We start from the raw sequence: 21,512 nt of genomic DNA on the forward strand, positions 1-21,512 counted from the left end.
GCAGATGTACATTTTGTCCTCTAATTCATGCCATTACGCTACGATACTATAACTTCCACGTCTTTCCTCTTTTTCATGTTTACTTTGACATCGTAAGCTGTACCTTCTGTCATCCTTTGTTGTCGCATGTGTTTAATCATGCGGATCATTGGATGCTCTGAAGGGGAAGCTTGATGTGTGCTGTTGCGTTTCTATATGATATCTACCTTAAGACACTGCCAGCCTCATCAAGTTCCAATTTTGTGTGACTTGGGGATTCTCCACACTATACTGCATTGGGGCACTATACTGCACTATCATCGACCCCGATGATGTATAAGGGGCGTGGTATAAAGGACCGTTCGCGGTCATGGTTATGCTAGGTGATTACGACTTGTACGGTCAAAGAGTGCGGCAGACTACGCTCTGCCCACCTTTTCATCCAATTCTATTGCTGACAATTGTTCTACTCACCTGTACTCCCATAATAAGGACATTCCACTGAACCACCTCTTTTTGGTCTGTTCAAATATGGTCATAAAATACCCTAAAGTCTCTAGTCACCCACTCACACAGTTTGGTGCATCGGCTAAAACAAGCCATTACTCTCCCGCGTCAAAGAGTAACATCTTTGAGGCCAGGAGAAAGAGACTAGCTCATTGAGCAACTTATACGGTCAAACCAAAGACCATGAATCGCATCAGATTTATCCCAGTAATTGGGCAAAAAGTCGTTCCCTTACAAACGTAACTGGAACGCAGATCACTGTCAAGAAACAGTTGATCAGACCTCTTTCAAAAGCCACAGTAGGTCAAGCGAAGTTTATCGCATTTGCACGTGCATAAAGAAAGAAATGGCACTGCATTTTCACAGAACACCAATAGTTCTCAGCGCAACGACACTGAAAACTTTAGTATCCCATTACAGGGAATACACTAAACAGGTTGAGTACTCAGCAATAGATGAGGAAACTTATCAGAAATGCGGATCAGCCACAGCACTACTACAAAGTAGCATGAGGCAAATAAAAGAGGCAAGAGAAAACCTCCAAGAATTATATAACGAGGTTAGAGATGCATATAAAAACTGCAAAAACAAGTCCGAAAGGAAGGATTTGATGATTGAAATGGAACAAATAGAGGAAGAATCGCAGCTACAATCTGTGATAGCTGAAGCAAACGACCTAAGTTTCATGCTAACAGCGCACCTTGATGAAACAAAAAATATGCGCGAAAATATGGAAATCAAACTGGGATACATGTCTCTAAAGAGACGATAACGTCAGCAATGAAGAAAACGAAGAAAGGGATGGCGAAATTGATAACACAAACGAAAATTGTGTGCGAGACACCACAATGCCATCTTGCTCGCAAGACACATCAAATTCAGCATCGACACGCAATAGTGGCACAGTCAAAAAGACGCTGAGGTCAATAAAACTTCCACAAGCCACACTACCAAAATTTTACGGGAACTCTGACGACTTTCCCAGAATACTGGGCCATTTTTGAAGCCCTTGTCCATAACAGTGAAGAACTGGACACTATGGAAAAGATACTCCTACTCAAAGAAAGTGTAAAGGGAAGAGCGCAAACAGTCATCAAAGGGATAAAACTCATTCCTGAAAACTACAATTGGTTGATCAAGATTTTACAGGAGAATTACTCCAATCGCCAGACTAACAGATCACAAATAGTCAAAAAATTGGTCAGTATGAGTGTGGCAAACAATTCCGCAGACATCTGCTCTGCAACATTTGATCAAATAAGAATGCTGACCAACCAAATGATTTCTGCAGGATATCATGTAGGGAAAACCTGCGACCCAATGTGGTGTGAAACAATCTTATCTAAATTCCCTGAAGACATCATAAAATCTGTATTAGTGGCCAGTCAATCACAAGGCAAACAGTTGATGACCTCATGAATCTCTTAAAAACAGAGATCACTGCAAGAGCCTATGTCGAAAACAGACTTGGCCATAAAAATATCAACAAGGTCATCCCATCAAAGGCCAATCATGACAACTTGCGGACTAATCGTAACTGCTTGTTCTGTCATAAGGACAATCATGTATCAATGCAGTGCCGAACGGTCACGAATCAAAGCATTCGCCGCAAGATACTGAAGGGGCAAAATCGCTGTTGGAAGTCCCCAATCATGGCAGTTTTGATTGCCAAAGATCAGACTGTCGGAAGTGCGGGCCAAAACACCATATGAGCCTCTGCTTTAAGATAGAGCAACTCAGCCAAAACAACAACTCGAAACCCAAATTTGTTCGTGCTGGCCAAAACCAGCAAAAGCAACACAGCTGGCAAAGTAGAGGAGAAAACAATCAAAATATTCCACAAAGGTTCAAACCAATAAACATTCAGGTGTCTGTGGAACCCCCACAGATCAAGGAAAACTCCATTCAGCACAGTCAAACTAGCAAACAACTAATATTAATGACTGCTGAAGGCAATATTTGGAATGCCAGAAAACAGACATATGAAAAAGTGCTATTTTTCTTCGATTCTGGGGCACAAAAAACAGTAATCGAAGAGAATCTTGCACAACAGCTCGGTCTACCCAAGAACACGACCAAAATCTGCACCATGTCCGGAATTGGTGGCCATATCGAGTGCTTCGAAAGTCATAAGGTTCCGGTAAAACTAGGAACTGCTTTCGGAGAAGAAATTTGCATGACCATACAGACCAAACCAGTCATAACAAACGGATTCCCTTCAGTGAAATTGAACACAGAAGATATTGAGTTCTTGAAAACAAACACTATCTGTCTAGCAAATTCAAAGCTTCGTGGTGAACATCAAAATCCACACATTCTCGTTGGACTGGACTACTACCACGATTTAGTTACGGATCCAGCAAACGGAATCCGAACACCATCTGGCTTTCATATAGCAAAAACGGTTTTTGGACCCACAATTTATGGTCGAGGAATCAGCAAAGTAAGTGAAACCGCTAACACAGTATGTCACAGCCTGACAGGAATTTCCGAAAACACGGAACAAGAACTCTTACAGAAAATGTTTGAGTTGGACGGCCTCGGTATCATGCCGGAAGAAACCCAGGGAGACGAAAAAGTTCAAAGATATTCCGAGGAATACTCGAAATTGATCTCATTTGAAAACAACACCATCACAGCTCCCTTTCCGCTGAAAGAAAATGTAATCCAGTTGGAAAATAACTACTCAGTAGCTATAAGAAGGCTAGAATCCTTACAAAACATCCTCTTATGTAATCCTGAACAAAAGCAATGGTACTGCGATCTCGTGAACAAATATGTCAGTGAAGGGATCGTAGAGACCTTCGACACAGCAGACCGTTATGCGGCTGGAATATATTATATGCCACATACAGGGGTATGGAAACCACAGAAAAAGGTCCCTTTAAGGATAGTCTTTGATGCTTCGTCTAAACGAAGAGGCCACCTCAGCCTGAACGACGTCATTCGAAAAGGGGAATCCTTCGTTAACAGAATACACGACATTCTTACCTCCTCAAGGTTCACGAAGATCGTCTTAATGTGTGACATCGAATCCGCCTTCACACAAATTCGACTGGTAGACGCACACAAGGATCTATGCAGATTCTTGTGGCTTCGGAATGTCAATCACCCACCAACAAAAGACAACGTCGTCGAATATAGATTTAGAAGGTTGCCTTTTGGCGTTACAGCTTGTCCGAGTATACTAAACATGGCGATTCTGTCCTACTTGGAATCCCAAAACTCGGAACTATCCACAGAAATTGCCAAAAATTTGTATGTGGATAATATACCTCCACAACGGTTTACCGCCTCATAGTGGCGTGGAGGTGACACTGGGCGTCGAACTGCGATGCACAGCGGAGGTTCGTCCTCCGGCAGGGTCTCCCAAGCTGAGAAGGAGTTCGACACATCCGACATTCCGACTTCTCGGAATCGGAAGCCTAGCTAAGAGTAAACCACTGCTAAGATTCACCACCGTCTTGGCAAAATGTCGCAAGGTGGTTCCCTGATCCATATAGGTTGGGCGACGACCTGTGGTGAAAGCTAAGCTCGCCGTGGCATGGCTGCTTAGTTTGGGGAAAAGTCTCTTTGCCACTCCAGCATATTCACTGCCTCAGTACCCTGCACACTGGGCCCTGCCGTCTCAGACGTCGGACGGTATGGCGACCGGTGAGAGGCGATCAAATCTCAGGTTGCTCAGGACGTCATTGATTCTGGACCAAGGCGACACACGCACGACTCGCCATGGAGACTGTCTCAGACTGTGTACTTACAACGCGAGAACAGTTTCCACAGACGCCGACCTGCATGCCCTTCTCGGAGCTGCAGAGCGTATCAAATTTCACGTGATTGCTCTGCAGGAGACCAAGTGCAGAAGGAGCGACGTACGACAGATGAATGACGGTACACTCGTCATTCGTGGAGAGAAGGTTCCGTCGCGAAATGTAGGCGGTGTTGGTTTCGTTGTGCACCCATCTGTCGTCCATCTCGTCGATTCTCACGAGATCCTGTCACCTCGTCTGGCCATTCTTCGCCTCCGCCCTCTGCGCCAAAAATCCATCAGTATCATCAACTGCTATTCACCAACATCAGCAGCTGATGATTCCGAATTAGACGCGTTTTACGAGGAGCTGGAGGAAGTAGTCCACAACGAGAAGTCCTTTTAAAAATTCGTTGTCGGAGACTTCAACGCAAAACTAGGAAAGGCCACAGAAGAGGAATACAGGATTGGAAGATTTGGACTAGGGGACCGGAATGAAAATGGCAATCGTCTCGCCGGGCTGTTGTCCGCCGCTCGCCTCTTTCATGGGAACTCTCTTTTCATGAAAAAAGATCATCGTCGGTGGACATGGGAATCGCCCAATGGCGCGACTCGTGCGGAGATCGACCACATACTCACCAACCGGAGGTGGTGTCTACTTGACGTCTCAGTAGTACCATCCTTTTGTAGTGGTTCTGATCACCGTCTCCTTCGTGCGAAAATACGACTTAGCCACACGATGGAAAAGAACATCTGCTATCGGCAACGAAGGAGAAAAGAAGTCGTCTACGACGATTGCGTACTCGAGGACTCCCTGTCCCAAGGTGACTGGCACATCGAGGAGGACCCAAACGTGGACTACGAGATGCTGCTCAGAGGATTACGAGCCTGTGCTGAACGTGCCTCGAAGTCGCGCACGACAAACTTGGATCGAATTTCGAAGACCACCAAGGAATTGTTAGGAAGAAGAAGGGCTTTGAGGCTTGATCCGAATGCATCGCACATTGAGCGGTTAGTAGCAAACACTAGCTGCAGAAAAGCGTTGCAGGAGGATCTTTTGAAGTACAGGCAGAAGAAGATTCTAGAAGCAGCACAAAGAAGAACGAGTCTAAAGAAGTGCCGCAGGGATCTCCGCGAATATAATGTTCCGCTAGCAACCTTGCTGAGCGAAGACGGGACTCGCACGTCTTCTCGTCGTGAGATGGAAATCATTACGGAGAGGTTCTACTCGAACCTTTTCCGTTCATCAACTCCTGTGTCAAGCCCAATCATCCCCACTGGCGAAGCTCCACCACGGATTCTCCCTTCGGAAGTACGAGTCGCTATCAAGAGCATGAAACCTGGCACAGCCCCCGGACCTGATTTTATTTCAGCAGACTTTCTTCGGGCTGGTGGCCATCCGCTTCATGTAATCTTAGCAGCGCACATGACATCCTATCTTCAGAAAGAAAGGATCCCAGACCAGTGGAAGACCTCGCGAACCGTTCTTATCCATAAGAAAGGTGACCGAGAGGACCTTTTCCACCGCCCTCTCACCATACCCATTGGAAAGGGGGTACCGTCCGATATGCTTGCTGAGCGTGTTATACAAAGTATTCACCAAGATCATCCTCACACGCATATCTAGGACGCTGGATGAAGCCCAGCCTCAAGAACAAGCTGGATTCCGCCAAGGGTTCAGCTGCTTGGACCACATCCAGACCGTGTCGAGGGTCATAGAGGTTTGCCGGGAATACCGCCTGCCCCTTGTTCTAACCTTCGTCGACTATGAGAAAGCCTTTGACAGCGTAGAAACGAATGCAATACTGTCAGCGCTGGTCGATCAAGGTGTGGACGCGTCGTATGTGAGGACATTAGCCAATTGCTACGAACGATGCACGACTAGGATACAGCTTTTCCACCGCCCTCTCACCATACCCATTGGAAAGGGGGTACGACAAGGCGATACTATATCGCCGAAGCTGTTCACGGCTGCATTGCAGTGGATAATGAAATCACTATCCTGGGAAGAAAGGGGCATACGTGTTGATGGAAGATTTCTTTCGAACCTTCGTTTCGCGGACGACATCGTTCTCTTTTCGAGCAGTACCAATGAAGCAGAAACGATGCTCAACGAATTGAACGAAGCAGGGAAGAGAATAGGACTACGAATAAACAGAAAGAAGACACAGTTCATGAAGAACGCGCACTGCGAGGACGGAGGAGTACAACTTGAAGGCTCCCAAATCGTGGAAACTCCGTCATACGTATACCCCGGACGTTCTATGAACATGGAAAACGACTTGAAGGAAGAACTGAATAGAAGAATGAGAGCAGCATGGGCAGCATTCGCAGCCGTCAGGGAAGCTACGGACCAACTGACGGACCATGATCTTCGTGCCCATCTGTTCGACTCGACAGTCCTTCCAGCGCTCTGTTACGCAGCGGAGACGTGGGCAGACATCGCGGCCACGTCTAGGAAGCTACTTACTACCCACAGAGCCCTTGAGAGATGTCTCCTGAAGTTTAACCGGCGCACACAACACCTTGCCGGTCTTCGTAGCTCCGACTTAAGAGGAATGTCCCGTCTTCGCGACCCAGCGGAATATGTATCGAAAGCAAAACATAGATGGGCCGGTCACATCATGAGAAGAATCGACGATAGATGGACTAAAAGAACGCTAGAGTGGATCCCAAGGGACGCTAAACGCCCCCGAGGGAGACCGCCAACGAGATGGAGTGACGTGTTCGCTGCACGGATGGACCAGCTGAGAGCTCAGCTGGATACGGCTCAAGGACCTCGTCAACGTCACTCACGAAGCTTGAGAACATCTTGGATGACAATGGCGAGGGAACGAAATGAGTGGAAGAGATGCTGGGGCCCGCACGTCGAGTGAAGACGGGCCATCTAAGTATCTAAGTAAGTATACTTTTGCAAGCAGAATCGGTTCCTGGAGCTGTAAGAAAGTACAAGGAATCAAAGTATCTCTTCAGCAAGATAGGGATGAATCTACGCGAGTATATCTCAAATTCTGAAGAAGTAAATTCAAGAATTCCATATTCCGACAAACTCCAATCTGGATCAATGAAAATACTAGGAGTTGATTACAATACTATAACAGACAACTTTACTGTGAGAACAAAGTTTGTTCACAATAAAAAATTAACTAAGAGAGATGTCGTGAGCCAAATTAATTCCATTTACGGCCCAATAGGTCTCACAGGACCGCTCATGGTTAAACTGAAGTCCATGATGCGAGAAATCTTCGATTCAAAAGTGGACTGGAAAACTCCACTCGATCAAAAGATATGCGACGAATGGTACAAATTGTGTAAAGAAGTAGATCTAGCAACATTATCAATTCCTAGGTACGTACTATCACCCAGAGTAGGTGACCAAAAACGCCTTTGGTTGTTCGCAGATGCAAGCAGGATTGCAATCGCAGCTTGTTCATACTTACAGTGTGTCCCCTCTGGCACAATTTCCGGCCTGATCTGTGGAAGGACGCGATTGACCCCCAAAAAGTTACATCAGACTATCCCAAAATTAGAGTTGCTCGGAATCCTTATAGCAGCGAGATTAGGATGCAGCATATTATCAGCTGTCCAAGCAAAAATCGAAGAAGTGAACATAGTTTCGGACAGTGAAATTGCCTTGTACTGGATCAAATCTTCAAAAAAAGTTCCTGTTTTCGTGGCAAATCAGCGAGCAAAAATACTTAGTATTAAACAGCAGCTCGATAATCGTGGTGCTACGGTCAAATTTTTCCATGTTAGCACCGAAAACAATCCAGCTGATGCTGGAACGAGAGGTCTGACAGCACAAGAAATTATCGAGAACGACTGGATCAAAGGACCACGCTGGCTAGAAAATCACTGCAGCGAGTGGCCTATCAAGTCGATAAACACACTATCTGACGTCCATGAGAATGACGAAATAGAAACAATGGTTACTACTACATTGAAAGTAACCACGTCAGAAAACAAACAACAAGAACAGCTTATTGATCTCAAGCGTTTTTCGAAAATCGACAACGTGCTACGTGTGCTAGCAAAGACTGCAAAAACAATGAAAAATTGGGTTGCAAAAACCAATCAAAATCGCTCGTCACCGATAAAAGTATCAGAAGTCGACAAATTTGATAACGTGTTCGAAATAACCGCATCAGATATGGTCAACGCGGAACGCCTTCTAATTAGCCATGAACACAGAAGCATTAATCTTGACGCTCTAAAAAAGCGATTTCATGATAAACTGATTATTCGCGACGAAGACGGAATCATTCGGCACCACTCCCGCCTTCAAAATGCCTCAATTCCGTATGACACAAAGTCACCGATTTATATCCCAGAAGACTCGGAATTATCCAGGCTGATCGTGCAGGACATTCACATCAAAAATGGTCATTCTGGCAAAGAGCACACTCTTGGTTGCGTCATTTGCAAAAAATACCAAGGTCTTCCCTTAGGAGCACCGATCATGCCTCCACTACCGAAGGACAGGGTCATAAAGTCCAGACCATTTCAAAATGTCGGATGTGACTTCATGGGTCCTTTCACTTCAAAAACTCTCGAGAAAATGTACGTGTGTTTATACACATGCCTTACAACTCGAGCACTACACTTGGAAGTGGTAGAAAATCTTTCGGCAGGAGCATTCCTCAATTGTTTCGTGAGATTCGTCTCGCGCAGAGGAGTTCCAGAGATTGTCCGCTCAGATTGCGGAACCAACTTCAAGCTTGGTGAAGTCATTATCACAAAGATGTTCTGCGAACTCAACGAGAATGGTCGATCTCTTATGTCGTATTGTGCATCCCAACGAATAAACTGGATCTTCAATCCTCCTGGATCCCCCTGGATGGGTGGTGCATGGGAACGACTAGTCGGTTTAACCAAGAAAGCGTTTAATAAATCAAAAGGGCGCAAACGCTTGAGTTTTGCAGACATGTGCACCGTGATCACTCGAATTGAGGCGATTCTAAACACAAGACCTCTCACGAAACTGAACTCCAGTGATATTGCAGAGATACCATTGAGGCCCATTGATTTTTTGAAGGGAAATTTCAACTACTCGCTTCCGAACGACAAAGTTGCAAACGTATCGGGCGATCCTGACTACGATCCTAATCTCATCCAAACAGAAAAACAGGCACTTGAAGCATTTCAAACAACAGAAATGATAGCCAATAAATTCTGGGAGAAATGGAATGTTGAATATCTGACCTCATTAAGAGAAACACAAAAAATCAACCACAAACTGTGTGAGTGGGTGACTAGAGACTTTAGGGTATTTTATAACCCTATTTGAACAGACCAAAAAGAGGTGGTTCAGTGGAATGTCTTTATTATGTGAGTACAGGTGAGTAGAACAATTGTCAGCAATAGAATTGGATGAAAAGGTGGGCAGAGCGTAGTCTGCCGCACTCTTTGACCGTACAAGTCGTAATCCGCCAAACGCTTCTGGAAAGGACTGCTCCGAAGTCCAGCTGCCTATTTTGCACTGTGGACGAGAATCGTGACAATCACCATTCCGAGAGATGTCCACGGTTCCCGGATCCAATCTCCAAAACAGCACAGGCGACAAAGCTGAACCTGTGCCTCCTCTGCCTAAAAGCGGCACACGAGGACACATGTGGAGTGAAGTGTGGAAGTTGTGGCCTTGGCCACAATTTTCTGCTTTGCTCCTCCAAAAGACCAGCCACCCACGAAGCGGCCATACAAGAAGTAAGCACTCTCGCCAATCGTCAACGCCGTCATCGTCATCAACAAGCCACAAGCCGTCATCAATGCACCTGCACCAAGCCGAATTCTCAAGACACCATCAGCAATCCACTAACCCAACGTCAGCCCGCCACCCACGCCACTCCACAAAACTCCGCAATAGTCCAGCCGTACGAAGAAAACCATTTGTTGAAGTAGAATTTGTTTCGTAAATTATTACTCTGTGCTGTTGTCGCTCGCGGCAGTATCATCGACCCCGACGATGTATAAGGGGCGTGGTATAAAGGACCGTTCGCGGTCATGGTTATGCTAGGTGATTACGACTTGTACGGTCAAAGAGTGCGGCAGACTACGCTCTGCCCACCTTTTGATCCAATTCTATTGCTGACAATTGTTCTACTCACCTGTACTCACATAATAAAGACATTCCACTAAACCACCTCTTTTTGGTCTGTTCAAATAGGGTCATAAAATACCCTAAAGTCTTTAGTCACCCACTCACACATGCACTACAAATATAATATTTCTCCCAATAACGTCTATGGGCCAGTATGGGTGTCCACGCGAACGTTTGCTGACCCCTTAATAAGACAGAATACACCTCATGCCTAGTGCTGTTAAACGAAGGCCTCTCTAAAGCCCGTCATCAGTGTATCTCGAGTGATTTTTTCCTCAAGAGTTGGATGTTAGCATCAGAGGAAGCCGGTGTAATGAATCGCTTCGTAACAGGGATATAGACGCAATTTGGAAGAATTACGCAGAACGATTGATTCGTTAGCAGATAATGCTGAAGGGAACGACCACAACATGCGCCTTGCTCGCCGGAAATTACACAAGTTTTGAAATCAATTACATGTGAGAGAATTCCCTTTAAAATGTTTGCGAGCCCATCTACGCAAGGAGGGGCAAGCTAGGCGACGAAAACCAGTGCTGGACATTTCGGACTGTGCGCAAGACGAGAGGGACGCATGTGCTGTTTGCCTTCGGATGCAGCCAAGTAGTAGCACAAACAATCAGATTTGTTGGATTCAGTGTCCAACATGCGAAGACTGGATGCATACCGAATGTATCAGCAACAACGTGTCCCACCATGATGGAACAGAGTTGGGCAGAAGTGATGCATAGGGTGTAGAATCATAACAATGATTATGCTTATTTATTTGATATGATGGGAATGTACATGTAGATGTAATATAATGGTAAAAATGTCAAATTTGACAATGAAATAATACGTGATGTGGCGCACAAATATAAAATGTAAACTTTTTCTTTATATGATCTATAAACGTTGTATAAGCACACGTGCTAGCGCCTCCATCAGAGCATCCAATGGTTCACATGATAAGATACATGCGACAACAAAGGATGACGGAACGTGAAGCATACGATGTCAAAGGAAACGTGAAAAAAGGGAAAGACGTCGAGGTTATAATACCGTAGAGTGCTGGCATTCATTGAAGATATATGCAAATGGGAAAAACACATAATAAGAGTGAGTACGCAGTCGTAGAGCAGTCGAGGCATATAAAAGGGAATCAAGGTGAACACATAAACGAAAGAAATCGTAAAAAAATTCACGTGGCTTGTATGGAAGATTGCGAAGACGTAATATTCAATCACCTGTCACCTGTGCTCCCGTTGTTCATCGATTTGCTCGAGCGGGCACTAGTAATACTTCCATTTGTCCCGATCGCGCGCAAGTGTTGCCCAGTGGCATCTCTTCTCGTGAAGAACTCGAAGAGTGTGGTATTTTTCTTTGAAGGACTTCGTGAAAAGTTCTGACCATCGGGCCGGCGGTCTTCCTGCGGTGCGTTTGATATCGCGTGGTATCTAGTCGCTAACGGCTCTGGTCCAATGACTGCCGTTGAAACGTATCACGTCCGGCCCACCTAATTTTGCTTTCCTTGGCATATGCGGCAGCGACTCTGATTTTCGATCGGCGACGTAGAAGTGAACTTCGAATCCGTTCTTTCACTTCCGTAAAGCGGGTTACTGCTAGCATCACCCTTTCAGTTCCGCGTTCTTTGACGCTGATCGCATTTTCCTCCGGTTTGCGAAACGCCCATGTTTCTGAAGCGTAGGTCAAAGCAGGAAGAAATGTGATGTTGAGTAGGTGAGCGCGGAGCCGGATGTTCCTGGTCCTCTTCACTACGTCCTCGATGCTCTTGAATGCTCCCCAAGCCGCTCGTTTCCTTCTGCCCAGCTCGAAGGTCAGGTCGATCGAGAAACGGTAAAGAGGGTCCCTGCTGATTCTCTGTGAATGCCTCCGAGATATAACGTGCCCAGTGAATATGCCGGCGGATACGCGAACATACCTCGAAGAGGTCACGCTCCAGTCGTTCATGAAGACGCATACAACCGTCTCAGATGTTCTTCTAGCCACAGAGACGCAGAAAACTGCTCAGTCACAAGGAAATATGCAAAGAAGAGTGGTATGAGCTGTCGAAATTAGCTAACAAGTCAAAGAATAATACTGTTAGATAGAAGTCCATGGGATTTTGTATGGTGTTCTAATAAAGAAAGGGAGTGAGTTTGTCTTTATATCACCTTCAGAAAGAATCACCGAATCACCGAATTTGAACTCTTTTTCTTTCTGTAAGATCCAAGAAGTCAGAGATACAGAAGGTCCTTCTCTCCAGAAATAAATTAGGCTACAAAAAAGCTTGGGAGTTAAAGGATAACGATAATTCTCATTACCGTTACTTTTGAAAGCTGGAATGTTTCGTTTTAACGAAAATTTTTATGCACGCAATTTGAAGTTATTAAATACATTTTTATCTCACATTTCACGTGAGTATTTCTCTTGCTTCTGGTACGATTACAAAATTGAGATCACCTCATGTCACAAAATAGCAGTGAACGTGTCTGATTCTCCAGAACAATTTAGTAGATAGTGAATTGTATCCTAGCCGGTGATGCAGCGTGATTAGTGGTAGGTAAGCAGAGTCAACTGTGTAGGTGCCAACGAAAGTGAATCTCTTTAGGACACGCACCATCGCTAATTGCTCTGACAAGACATGACCGGAGCATGCTCGAAATTCTGCCAGGACCCCCTTTACACGCACCCAGGTCGTTCATCTTGTTGATTTCCGACCTACATATAGTCGGGTCAAAACGACATGAAGCACGGACAGTTGCGCAAGCGGCTGCGCTCGAAGCGAAGCGGTGGAGCGTAGCGGTTGGGATCGTGTAAGGATCCTCGCTACTGCCACTTACCTCTGCACTTCGCCACCTCGATTCCAACAGTTGTCTCCACCACACCGCTTCCGAGCGCTGCCGCATACGCAACGGTCCGTGTTTCATGTCGTTTTGACCCAACTATATATAAAGCTGGAGCACTCGGACATGTTCGTTCCGTTGAGCGTGAGTGGAGCATCAGAAACCCATCCATTCCTCATAAACGTCGTCTTGTCTAGATGCAGCTGAAGACCGATCTTTTTACACGTTTCATCAAATTCGACCGGCATCCGCCTGATTGATGGTTGATGTTATTAGAACGATGTCATCAGCGAAACAAAGATGGTGCAAATGCCGGCCGTTAACTTTCACTCCCATGTCATCCGATTCCAATCTTCGCATCGCGTTCTCGAGAGTGTCACTGAATATTGTGGGTAAAATTGTATCACTCTGACGAACTCCTCTTTTCATGTCGATTATGACATCATTGTAGAATGTGGAAATTTTGGTCGTGAAGTTGCTGTACAACTCACGAAGTATATTCATGTGCGGATTACGGACGCCTTGGTTGTCCAAGGCCTCCATGATCGCTCTGGTTTCAACTGTATCAGAGGTTTTCCTTAAATTGATGAAAGTGAGACACAGCGGCATCTTGTGTACTCTCGCGATATTTCTATGAGTTTTGAAACTGTGTGAATGTGATCAATTGTACTGAACCCTTTTCGAAGCCCTGCTTGTTCGCATGGCTATCCTTCATCCAATGTTTTTTCTATCCTGTTTAGGATTAGTATTGTGAAGAGTTTGTAGATGACAGACAGTAAGCAGATTGGACGATAGTTGCCGATGTCTTGTGGGTCTCCCTTCTTATACAAAGCACAACAGCAAGGTATTGCTAGTTTTCCATTGCTTAGGAACCTTGCATTCCGACAGATAAGGAGTGCAGAGCCTCGCCAGGGTATTGATGAGTTCTGGCGGCAGGTACTTCAGATGTTCAGGCTTGATCCTGTCGACCGGGTGAAGTAAGATTCTTCACCGACATGATGGCATGTCGGACTTCGGAAGGGAGGACCTTTGGAATGACATGTCCATCTTCCCTCAGATGGCGAGGAGGGAAGTAGACGTGGCTGTCGAAAAGATCTGAGTAGAAATCGTCGATGACCATTTCCATCCCACTTCTCGATCTTGGTGGTTTTAAAACTTCGCTTTCCTCTTGCAGTCGTGAAGATGTTCTACAATCCTTTCATATTCGTCAATATTCAATACAAGAAATAATAATAATAATACGTAATATAATAATACGTAATATCGAATTTAAGAAGATATCATGATCTACTATATAATAACGGGCTTATTCTGTCACGTGTGTCTGTGTGTGTGTGTGTGTGTGTGTGTGTGTGTCAGTCACGAAATTCAAAATGAGGGGTGCGACGGGTCCACCGGCGTCGAGTTAATGCCTCGAAGCTAGGAAGCTATAAAATGAGGTGTGAAGGGGTCCACCGGCGTCGGATACCTATAGAAGGCGGTGCGACGGGTCCCACGACGTCGGATACCTATAGAAGGGGGTGCGACGGGTCCATCGGCGCCAGATAGCCTTAGAAGGGGGTGCGACGGGTCCATCGGCGCCAGATAGCCTTAGAAGGGGGTGCGACGGGTCCAAGACGTCGGATACCTATAGAAGGGGGTGCGACGGGTCCATCGGCGCCAGATAGCCTTAGAAGGGGGTGCGACGGGTCCACGGCGTCGGATACCTATAGAAGGGGGTGCGACGGATCCATCGGCGCCAGATAGCCTTAGAAGGGGGTGCGACGGGTCCATCGGCGCCAGATAGCCTTAGAAGGGTGTGCGACGGGTCCAAGACGTCGGATACCTATAGAAGGGGGTGCGACGGGTCCATCGGCGCCAGATAGCCTTAGAAGGAGGTGCGACGGGTCCATCGGCGCCAGATAGTCTTAGAAGGGGGTGCGACGGGTCCCACGACGTCGGATACCTATAGAAGGGGGTGCGACGGGTCCATCGGCGCCAGATAGCCTTAGAAGGGGGTGCGACGGGTCCATCGGCGCCAGATAGCCTATAGAAGGGGGTGCGACGGGTCCAAGACGTCGGATACCTATAGAAGGGGGTGCGACGGGTCCATCGGCGCCAGATAGCCTTAGAAGGGGGTGCGACGGGTCCATCGGCGTCGGATAGCCTTAGAAGGGGGTGCGACGGGTCCATCGGCGTCGGATACCTATAGAAGGGGGTGCGACGGGTCCATCGGCGTCGGATAGCCTATAGAAGGGGGTGCGACGGGTCCATCGGCGCCAGATAGCCTTAGAAGGGGGTGCGACGGGTCCCACGACGTCGGATACCTATAGGAGGTGCGACGGGTCCAAGACGTCGGATACCTATAGAAGGGGGTGCGACGGGTCCATCGGCGCCAGATAGCCTTAGAAGGGGGTGCGACGGGTCCATCGGCGTCGGATACCTATAGAAGGGGGTGCGACGGGTCCATCGGCGTCGGATAGCCTATAGAAGGGGGTGCGACGGGTCCATCGGCGTCGGATAGCCTATAGAAGGGGGTGCGACGGGTCCATCGACGTCGGATACCTATAGAAGGGGTGCGACGGGTCCATCGGCGTCGGATACCTATAGAAGGGGGTGCGACGGGTCCATCGGCGTCGGATACCTATAGAAGGGGGTGCGACGGGTCCCACGACGTCGGATACCTATAGAAGGGGGTGCGACGGGTCCCACGACGTCGGATACCTATAGGAGGTGCGACGGGTCCCACGACGTCGGATACCTATAGAAGGGGGTGCGACGGGTCCATCGGCGCCAGATAGCCTTAGAAGGGGGTGCGACGGGTCCATCGGCGCCAGATAGCCTTAGAAGGGGGTGCGACGGGTCCATCGGCGTCGGATACCTATAGAAGGGGGTGCGACGGGTCCCACGACGTCGGATACCTATAGAAGGGGGTGCGACGGGTCCCACGACGTCGGATACCTATAGGAGGTGCGACGGGTCCACAGCGTCGGATTGCTATAGAAGGGGGTGCGACGGGTCCACCGGCACCAAATACCTATAGAAGGGGGTACGACGGGTCCAATGGCGTAGAGTTGGTGCACCGATGATAGATACCTTTAGAAGGGGGTGTGACGGGTCCAATGGCGTCGAGTTGGTGTGCCGGCGTCGTAAAGCTAGGGACGTTGTAAAAGTTTTATAGTTGTAACCATTTTCGGCGTTGCGCTCCACCTACTCGGCTCCGCTGTTCCTCAGAAACTGGATATACACGTTCAAACAGCTGCTTAAATAGTAGCACGCTGTTTATGTGATCTGACGTGGAACGCTATCTTTATCAGTACGATGATGTTGTCCACGTCATTTCATGTTAAACATTATTCTGCCGTAACTGTTAGGGAGAAACAACAAGAAAACCCATTCTTCGAATACCACTTTCAAATCGTGTCTACACTGTGTAGGGAACGAAAACGAATGAGTGTTTTGAGCTAAAAGTTTGCGCGATTTGACGTGGAACTTTATCTTTATCAGTGAGATGACGTCTTCCACGTCATTTTATGCCAAAACTTCATTCTTTGGTAGCTGTTTGCAGCTTGGTATTGTGCTCCTCAGAAAGTGGAAACACGAATGAAACCGGCTGCTTAAATAGTAGCCAACAGCTTACATAATTTGACAAAGAACGTTACCTTTATCAGTACGATGATCTTCACATTATTTTATGTTAAACATCATTCCTTGATAGCTGTTGAGGAAAATAGGGAGAACACCCATTCTTCGCGTAATGCTTTAAAATTGTGTATATATTATATTCGAACCGAAGTAGTGTTTGAAGCTAAAGTTTGAATATTCTCAAAATGTAGAACTGACGCGTTTAGAAAAAACTATGAAATTTTTTGTCTTTATATACATTAAAAAAGAAAGAAGAAAATAACAAAACAACATGAAAACAGAACTCTTATTATTTACAGAAAATATCACTACCACTAATTTTTGAATTTCAATTTAAAAGTATATTTTGGTTAGTTGATGAAAGTGAGCGAAGCGAACACCACACAAAGTCTGAGAGTCCGGCGTAAGCCGGACGATCAGACTTGTATATAATAACGAGCTTAGTCCGTGTGTGTGTCACGAAATTACTCCATAATAATGCAAAACTCTTCACTGCTGCAATTGTCGAAGTATCGTCATTGCACATTACAGACGAGCACTATTCCTTTTCACCAATGTTATATTATCAACTAAATTTATAGTTGGGTCAAAACGACATGAAGCACGGACAGATGCGTAAGCGGCTGCGCTCGAAGCGGTGCGTTTGAGCGTAGCGGTTGAGATCGCGTAAGGATCTTCGCTATCGCCACCCATCTCTGCAGTTCACCATGGTCCCACCTCGATTCGAACCGCCGTCTCCACCGCACCGCTTCGAGCGCAGCCGCTTACACAACTGTCCGAGCTTCATGTCGCTTTGACCCGACTATACATAGACATGCATGTTGGTCTTGATAAGGCAAATTTTTTTCTGTCATATGTTAATGAGTGTAAATAAACTTTTCTGTGAATGTATAATTCCAAATTTGCAATCTGTCGGCTATATGATAACAGACTTATTCTGTCACATGTGTGCGTCTGTGTATGTGTGTGTTTTAGTCGAGAAATTCCAAAAAGGGAGGGAGACGGATACGATGGCGTCGGTTTGGTGCGCTGGAGCCCCAACGCGATAAAATTGGATGAGATGGATCCGACGGCGTCGAATTCGTGCCACGGAAGTAGATAGCTGATGAGGCTTTCTAGCTCCGGAGCACGAATTGGGGTGGGACGGGTCCCACGGGGTTGGAATGGTGCGCCGGTGGCAGCATGCTATACAGAGGGGGAAAAACGGGTTTCGTGTGTGTGTGTGTGTGTGTGCATGTGTTTGTGTGTGCATGTGTGTGTGTGCATGTGTTTGTGTGTGCATGTGTGTGTGTGCATGTGTTTGTGTGTGCATGTGTGTGTGCATGTGTGTGTATGTGTGTATATGTGTATGTTTGTATGTGTGCATGTGTTTGTGTGTGCATGTGTGTGTGTGCATGTGTTTGTGTGTGCATGTGTGTGTGCATGTGTGTGTATGTGTGTATATGTGTATGTTTGTATGTGTGCATGTGTGTGTGCATGTGTGTATGTATGTGTGTATGCATGTGTGTATGTGTGTATGTATGTATGTGTATGTGTGTGTATCTGTGTATGTTTGTATGTGTGCATGTGTGTGTGCATGTGTGTATGTATGTGTGTGTGTGCATGTGTGTGTGTATGTATGTATGTGTATATGTTTGTATGTGTGGGTGTGCATATGTGTATGTGTGTATGTATGTATGTGTATATGTGTGCATGTGTGTGTGCATGTGTGTATGTATGTGTGTGTGCATGTGTGTATGTGTGTATGTATGTATGTGTATATGTGTGCATGTGTGGGTGTGCATGTGTGTGTGTGTATGTATGTATGTGTATATGTGTGCATGTGTGTGTATATGTGTGCATGTGTGGGTGTGCATGTGTGTATGTGTGTATGTATGTATGTGTATATGTGTGCATGTGTGGGTGTGCATGTGTGTATGTGTGTATATGTGTATGTGTGCATTATGTGTGCATGTGTGTGTATGTGTATATATGTGAATGTTTGTATGTGTGCATTATGTGTGTGTGTGTTTTTTTTTGTCTGTGTGTCACGAAATTCGAAAATGGGGGTGCAACGGGTCCACTCGGTGTCTGATTGGTGCGCTGGGGTCAGATAGCTATAAAATGGGTTGCGACGGGTCCACCGGCGCCAGATACTTATAGAAGGGGGTGCGACGGGCCCACCGACGCCAGATATCTATAGAAGAGGGTGCGAGCGGTCCACCGGCGCCAGATACTTATAGAAGGGGGTGCGACGGGCCCACCGGCGCCAGACACTTATGGAAGGGGGTGCGACGGCTCCACCGGCGCCAGACACCTATAGAAGGGGTGCGACGAGTCCCGCGGCGTCGGATTGGTGCGCCGGGGCTAGATACCTATAGAAGGGGTTGCGATGGGTCCACCGCCCTCGTATCTGGTGCTCCGGCGCCAGATAGCTGTAATGTAGGGTGGGACGGATCCACAGTCGTCGGATTGGTGCGCCGGCGCCAGATACCCATAGAAGGGTTTGCGACGGATCCACCAGCATCAGGCTGGCGCGCCGGCACCAGATAGCTATAATATGGGGTGCGACAATATGGGTAATACGGGTCCCGCGGCGTCGGATTGCTGCACAATAACTTCGTGTGCATGTCGCAAAAGGTTGCAGCCGTTCATAGCCGTGGCCACTGCGCGCTTTGCTTTTCACCTTTACGATTCCTCCGCGTGCCTATTTCCTTCTTCATTCGCTCCAAGTTTGTAGCATGCCGTTCTCAGAAAGTGGAAACACGCATGCAAACGGCTGCTTAAATAGTAGCAAGATGTTTATGTGATTTGACGTGGTACGTTATCTTTATCAATAGGATGCTGTCTTTCACATCATTTTATGCCAAAAGATTCTCTGATAAGTGTTTATAGAAAACAGGAGGAAAACCCATACTTGATACCTTTAAATTTTGTCTATAATATATTGGAAAGGAGTGTTTGAAGTTGAAGTTCGAATGTTCTCCAAACGTAGAACTGACGCGTTTAGATAGAAGACTATGAAATCTTTCGCTTTTAGTTATAATATAAAAAGGAAAAAAGATTGTTGGAGATAAAGAAGTCCAATTTCATAGAACTAATAACACTAATACAAAATTTCCGCTGGTCAGTGAAGGCAAGCGAAGCAAACACCAGAGAAAGTCTGAAGTCCGGCTTTAGCCGGACGCTCAGACTGGTTGTTTTATATGCCGTTTATATGAAAAAACTAACTTGCGATTGACACTATGTAGTTCGAAAATACGTTCGGAGAGCAGAGGAAATTGTCCGACTAACTTGGTTAGGAACAACCTCTGATGACTTGCTCGCAGGCTTACATGACCCTGGTGTTCCTCCATGATGCCGGGGTATAAAGAGGCCATCTTTTAACACCAGTAGGCATAAGGTATACTCTGTTGTAATGAGGGGACAACAAGCGCTCGCGAGGACACACCTATTGGCTCGTGCGCTTTATTAGGAAGAGTGTAGTGCTAGTAGGACTTCCTAGAGATTTCTAACATCAACAAGGCTTGAGCTTACACATAAGCTTCATTAGGCCGGCAGTGCCCTCAGGGAGGAGCATTGTAAAAGTCACACATTGCGGAAGTGGATGGCGTCGAATACGCAGGCACCTACGACATGACAAAATAATATTTTCTGATTTTGACTTCTACGAACTTCAAATCTTCTTGGGCTCCACAGATAAGTTTTATTTCTCGTGGATTTTTTAAATTTTATGTGTCCATTTATTAGTCTTCAGTATGTTTATTCATTACGTTGTGTTCGTTTGCATATACGCTCTTTTTCATGTCTTTTTCCTCAAACATAAGTCATCTCCTTCAATGCACGCGATTACATTTGATATTGTAATTTCATCCATTTTTCTTCTCCTTTACACTTCGTTTCACATCGTTTGCTGTACCTTCCGTCATCTTTTGTTGTCGCATGTATATGAAGATGCGAACCATTGGATGCTGTGGAGGGGAAGCTTGATGTGTGCTGCGACGTTTCTATATGATACCTCCCTGAGGGCACTGCCGGCAGTCTAGTGAAGCTTATATGTAAGTTCAATCCTTGTTGATGTTAGAAACCTCTAAGAAGACCTACTAGCACTACACTCTTCCTAATAAAGCACATAAGCCAATAGGTACGTCCACGCGAGCGTTTGTTGACCATCTCGGACATGAGGCCCGCCCATCTCAGCTGAGACTAAAGAAGATTGTAGAGCAGTACATAGTCTCGCTGTTAAGGGATGGTCTCACCCTCCGACAAGTTGACAAAAAAGTAAGGATGGAATTAAGAAAGGGCCCGCGTACTCGTTTTTATTTCATTACAACACGAGATATAAGGAAAGCTGAAAGAAAGTGAAAAAGCTCCTGCCTTCCTTCCACACATACTACTTCATAACGGATGACACGAACACGTTCTGGAACTGCTTCAAAAAGGTGTTTCAACCATCTCCGACCAAGCGGCTCTTATGCTTATGGTATGTGCAGCAGGCAATGAAGAGGAACTCCAACAAAAAACTCACCAATGTGTGTCACATCATCAACTTCAACTTGTTCTAAACTAGATTTTCAGCAAATTATTGCCCTTTCAGCGCGACCTCTTCGAGCCTTTCCTCAAGAAGATGAGAGAAATCTGCCTCGTCCGTAACGAAAACGCGATCGTGGCGAAATACACGTCGATGTTGAAGTATCTTCTTGAGAATGAAGAAACTGTACTCGCCTCCTACAGGAAAATACATGGCACGTGATTAGTT

At 46.3% G+C, this 21,512-nt stretch overlaps 6 protein-coding genes across 11 annotated transcripts; 3 read left to right on the forward strand and 3 right to left on the reverse strand.

Annotated features, from left to right (window-relative positions):
* Positions 1-2,194: 2,194 nt before the first annotated feature.
* Positions 2,195-7,107, forward strand: RB195_018687 (uncharacterized protein; the record flags this gene model as incomplete). Of its 5 annotated transcripts, XM_064186247.1 has the most annotated exons (4): positions 2,195-3,343; positions 3,990-4,610; positions 4,677-5,786; positions 5,836-7,107. In XM_064186247.1, 4 exons carry the CDS (start codon positions 2,195-2,197, stop codon positions 7,105-7,107), a joined length of 4,152 nt encoding a protein of 1,383 aa, XP_064042124.1. The 5 variants fall into 5 exon arrangements, with proteins under 5 accessions (XP_064042124.1, XP_064042125.1, XP_064042126.1 ...); XM_064186243.1 differs by lacking the exons at positions 3,990-4,610; positions 4,677-5,786; positions 5,836-7,107 and having other exon boundaries at positions 2,426-3,787; XM_064186244.1 differs by lacking the exons at positions 2,195-3,343; positions 4,677-5,786; positions 5,836-7,107 and having other exon boundaries at positions 4,131-4,637.
* Positions 7,108-7,214: 107 nt separating this feature from the next.
* RB195_018688 (uncharacterized protein) lies at positions 7,215-9,518 on the forward strand (the record flags this gene model as incomplete). 2 transcript variants are annotated; one of them, XM_064186248.1, is made up of 1 exon in its annotated part: positions 7,215-9,518. In XM_064186248.1, one exon carries the CDS (start codon positions 7,215-7,217, stop codon positions 9,516-9,518), a length of 2,304 nt encoding a protein of 767 aa, XP_064042129.1. The 2 variants fall into 2 exon arrangements, with proteins under 2 accessions (XP_064042129.1, XP_064042130.1); XM_064186249.1 differs by having other exon boundaries at positions 7,464-9,518.
* An 83-nt stretch (positions 9,519-9,601) lies between these two features.
* On the forward strand, positions 9,602-10,129 carry RB195_018689 (uncharacterized protein; the record flags this gene model as incomplete). Its single annotated transcript, XM_064186250.1, has 1 exon — positions 9,602-10,129. One exon carries the CDS (start codon positions 9,602-9,604, stop codon positions 10,127-10,129), a length of 528 nt encoding a protein of 175 aa, XP_064042131.1.
* A 1,639-nt stretch (positions 10,130-11,768) lies between these two features.
* Positions 11,769-12,285, reverse strand: RB195_018690 (uncharacterized protein; the record flags this gene model as incomplete). Its single annotated transcript, XM_064186251.1, has 2 exons — positions 11,769-12,185; positions 12,247-12,285. 2 exons carry the CDS (start codon positions 12,283-12,285, stop codon positions 11,769-11,771), a joined length of 456 nt encoding a protein of 151 aa, XP_064042132.1.
* A 1,096-nt stretch (positions 12,286-13,381) lies between these two features.
* RB195_018691 (uncharacterized protein) lies at positions 13,382-13,759 on the reverse strand (the record flags this gene model as incomplete). Its single annotated transcript, XM_064186252.1, has 1 exon — positions 13,382-13,759. One exon carries the CDS (start codon positions 13,757-13,759, stop codon positions 13,382-13,384), a length of 378 nt encoding a protein of 125 aa, XP_064042133.1.
* Positions 13,760-14,099: 340 nt separating this feature from the next.
* Positions 14,100-20,133, reverse strand: RB195_018692 (uncharacterized protein; the record flags this gene model as incomplete). The annotated part of the gene is made up of 2 exons (XM_064186253.1): positions 14,100-14,337; positions 20,063-20,133. The coding sequence occupies 2 exons, from the start codon at positions 20,131-20,133 to the stop codon at positions 14,100-14,102; spliced, it is 309 nt and encodes a 102-aa protein (XP_064042134.1).
* Between the last annotated feature and the right edge of the window lie 1,379 nt (positions 20,134-21,512).

Source organism: Necator americanus, chromosome II (genome assembly GCF_031761385.1).
Source record: "Necator americanus strain Aroian chromosome II, whole genome shotgun sequence".
In the NCBI taxonomy this organism is placed as follows: Eukaryota; Metazoa; Nematoda; class Chromadorea; order Rhabditida; family Ancylostomatidae; genus Necator; species Necator americanus.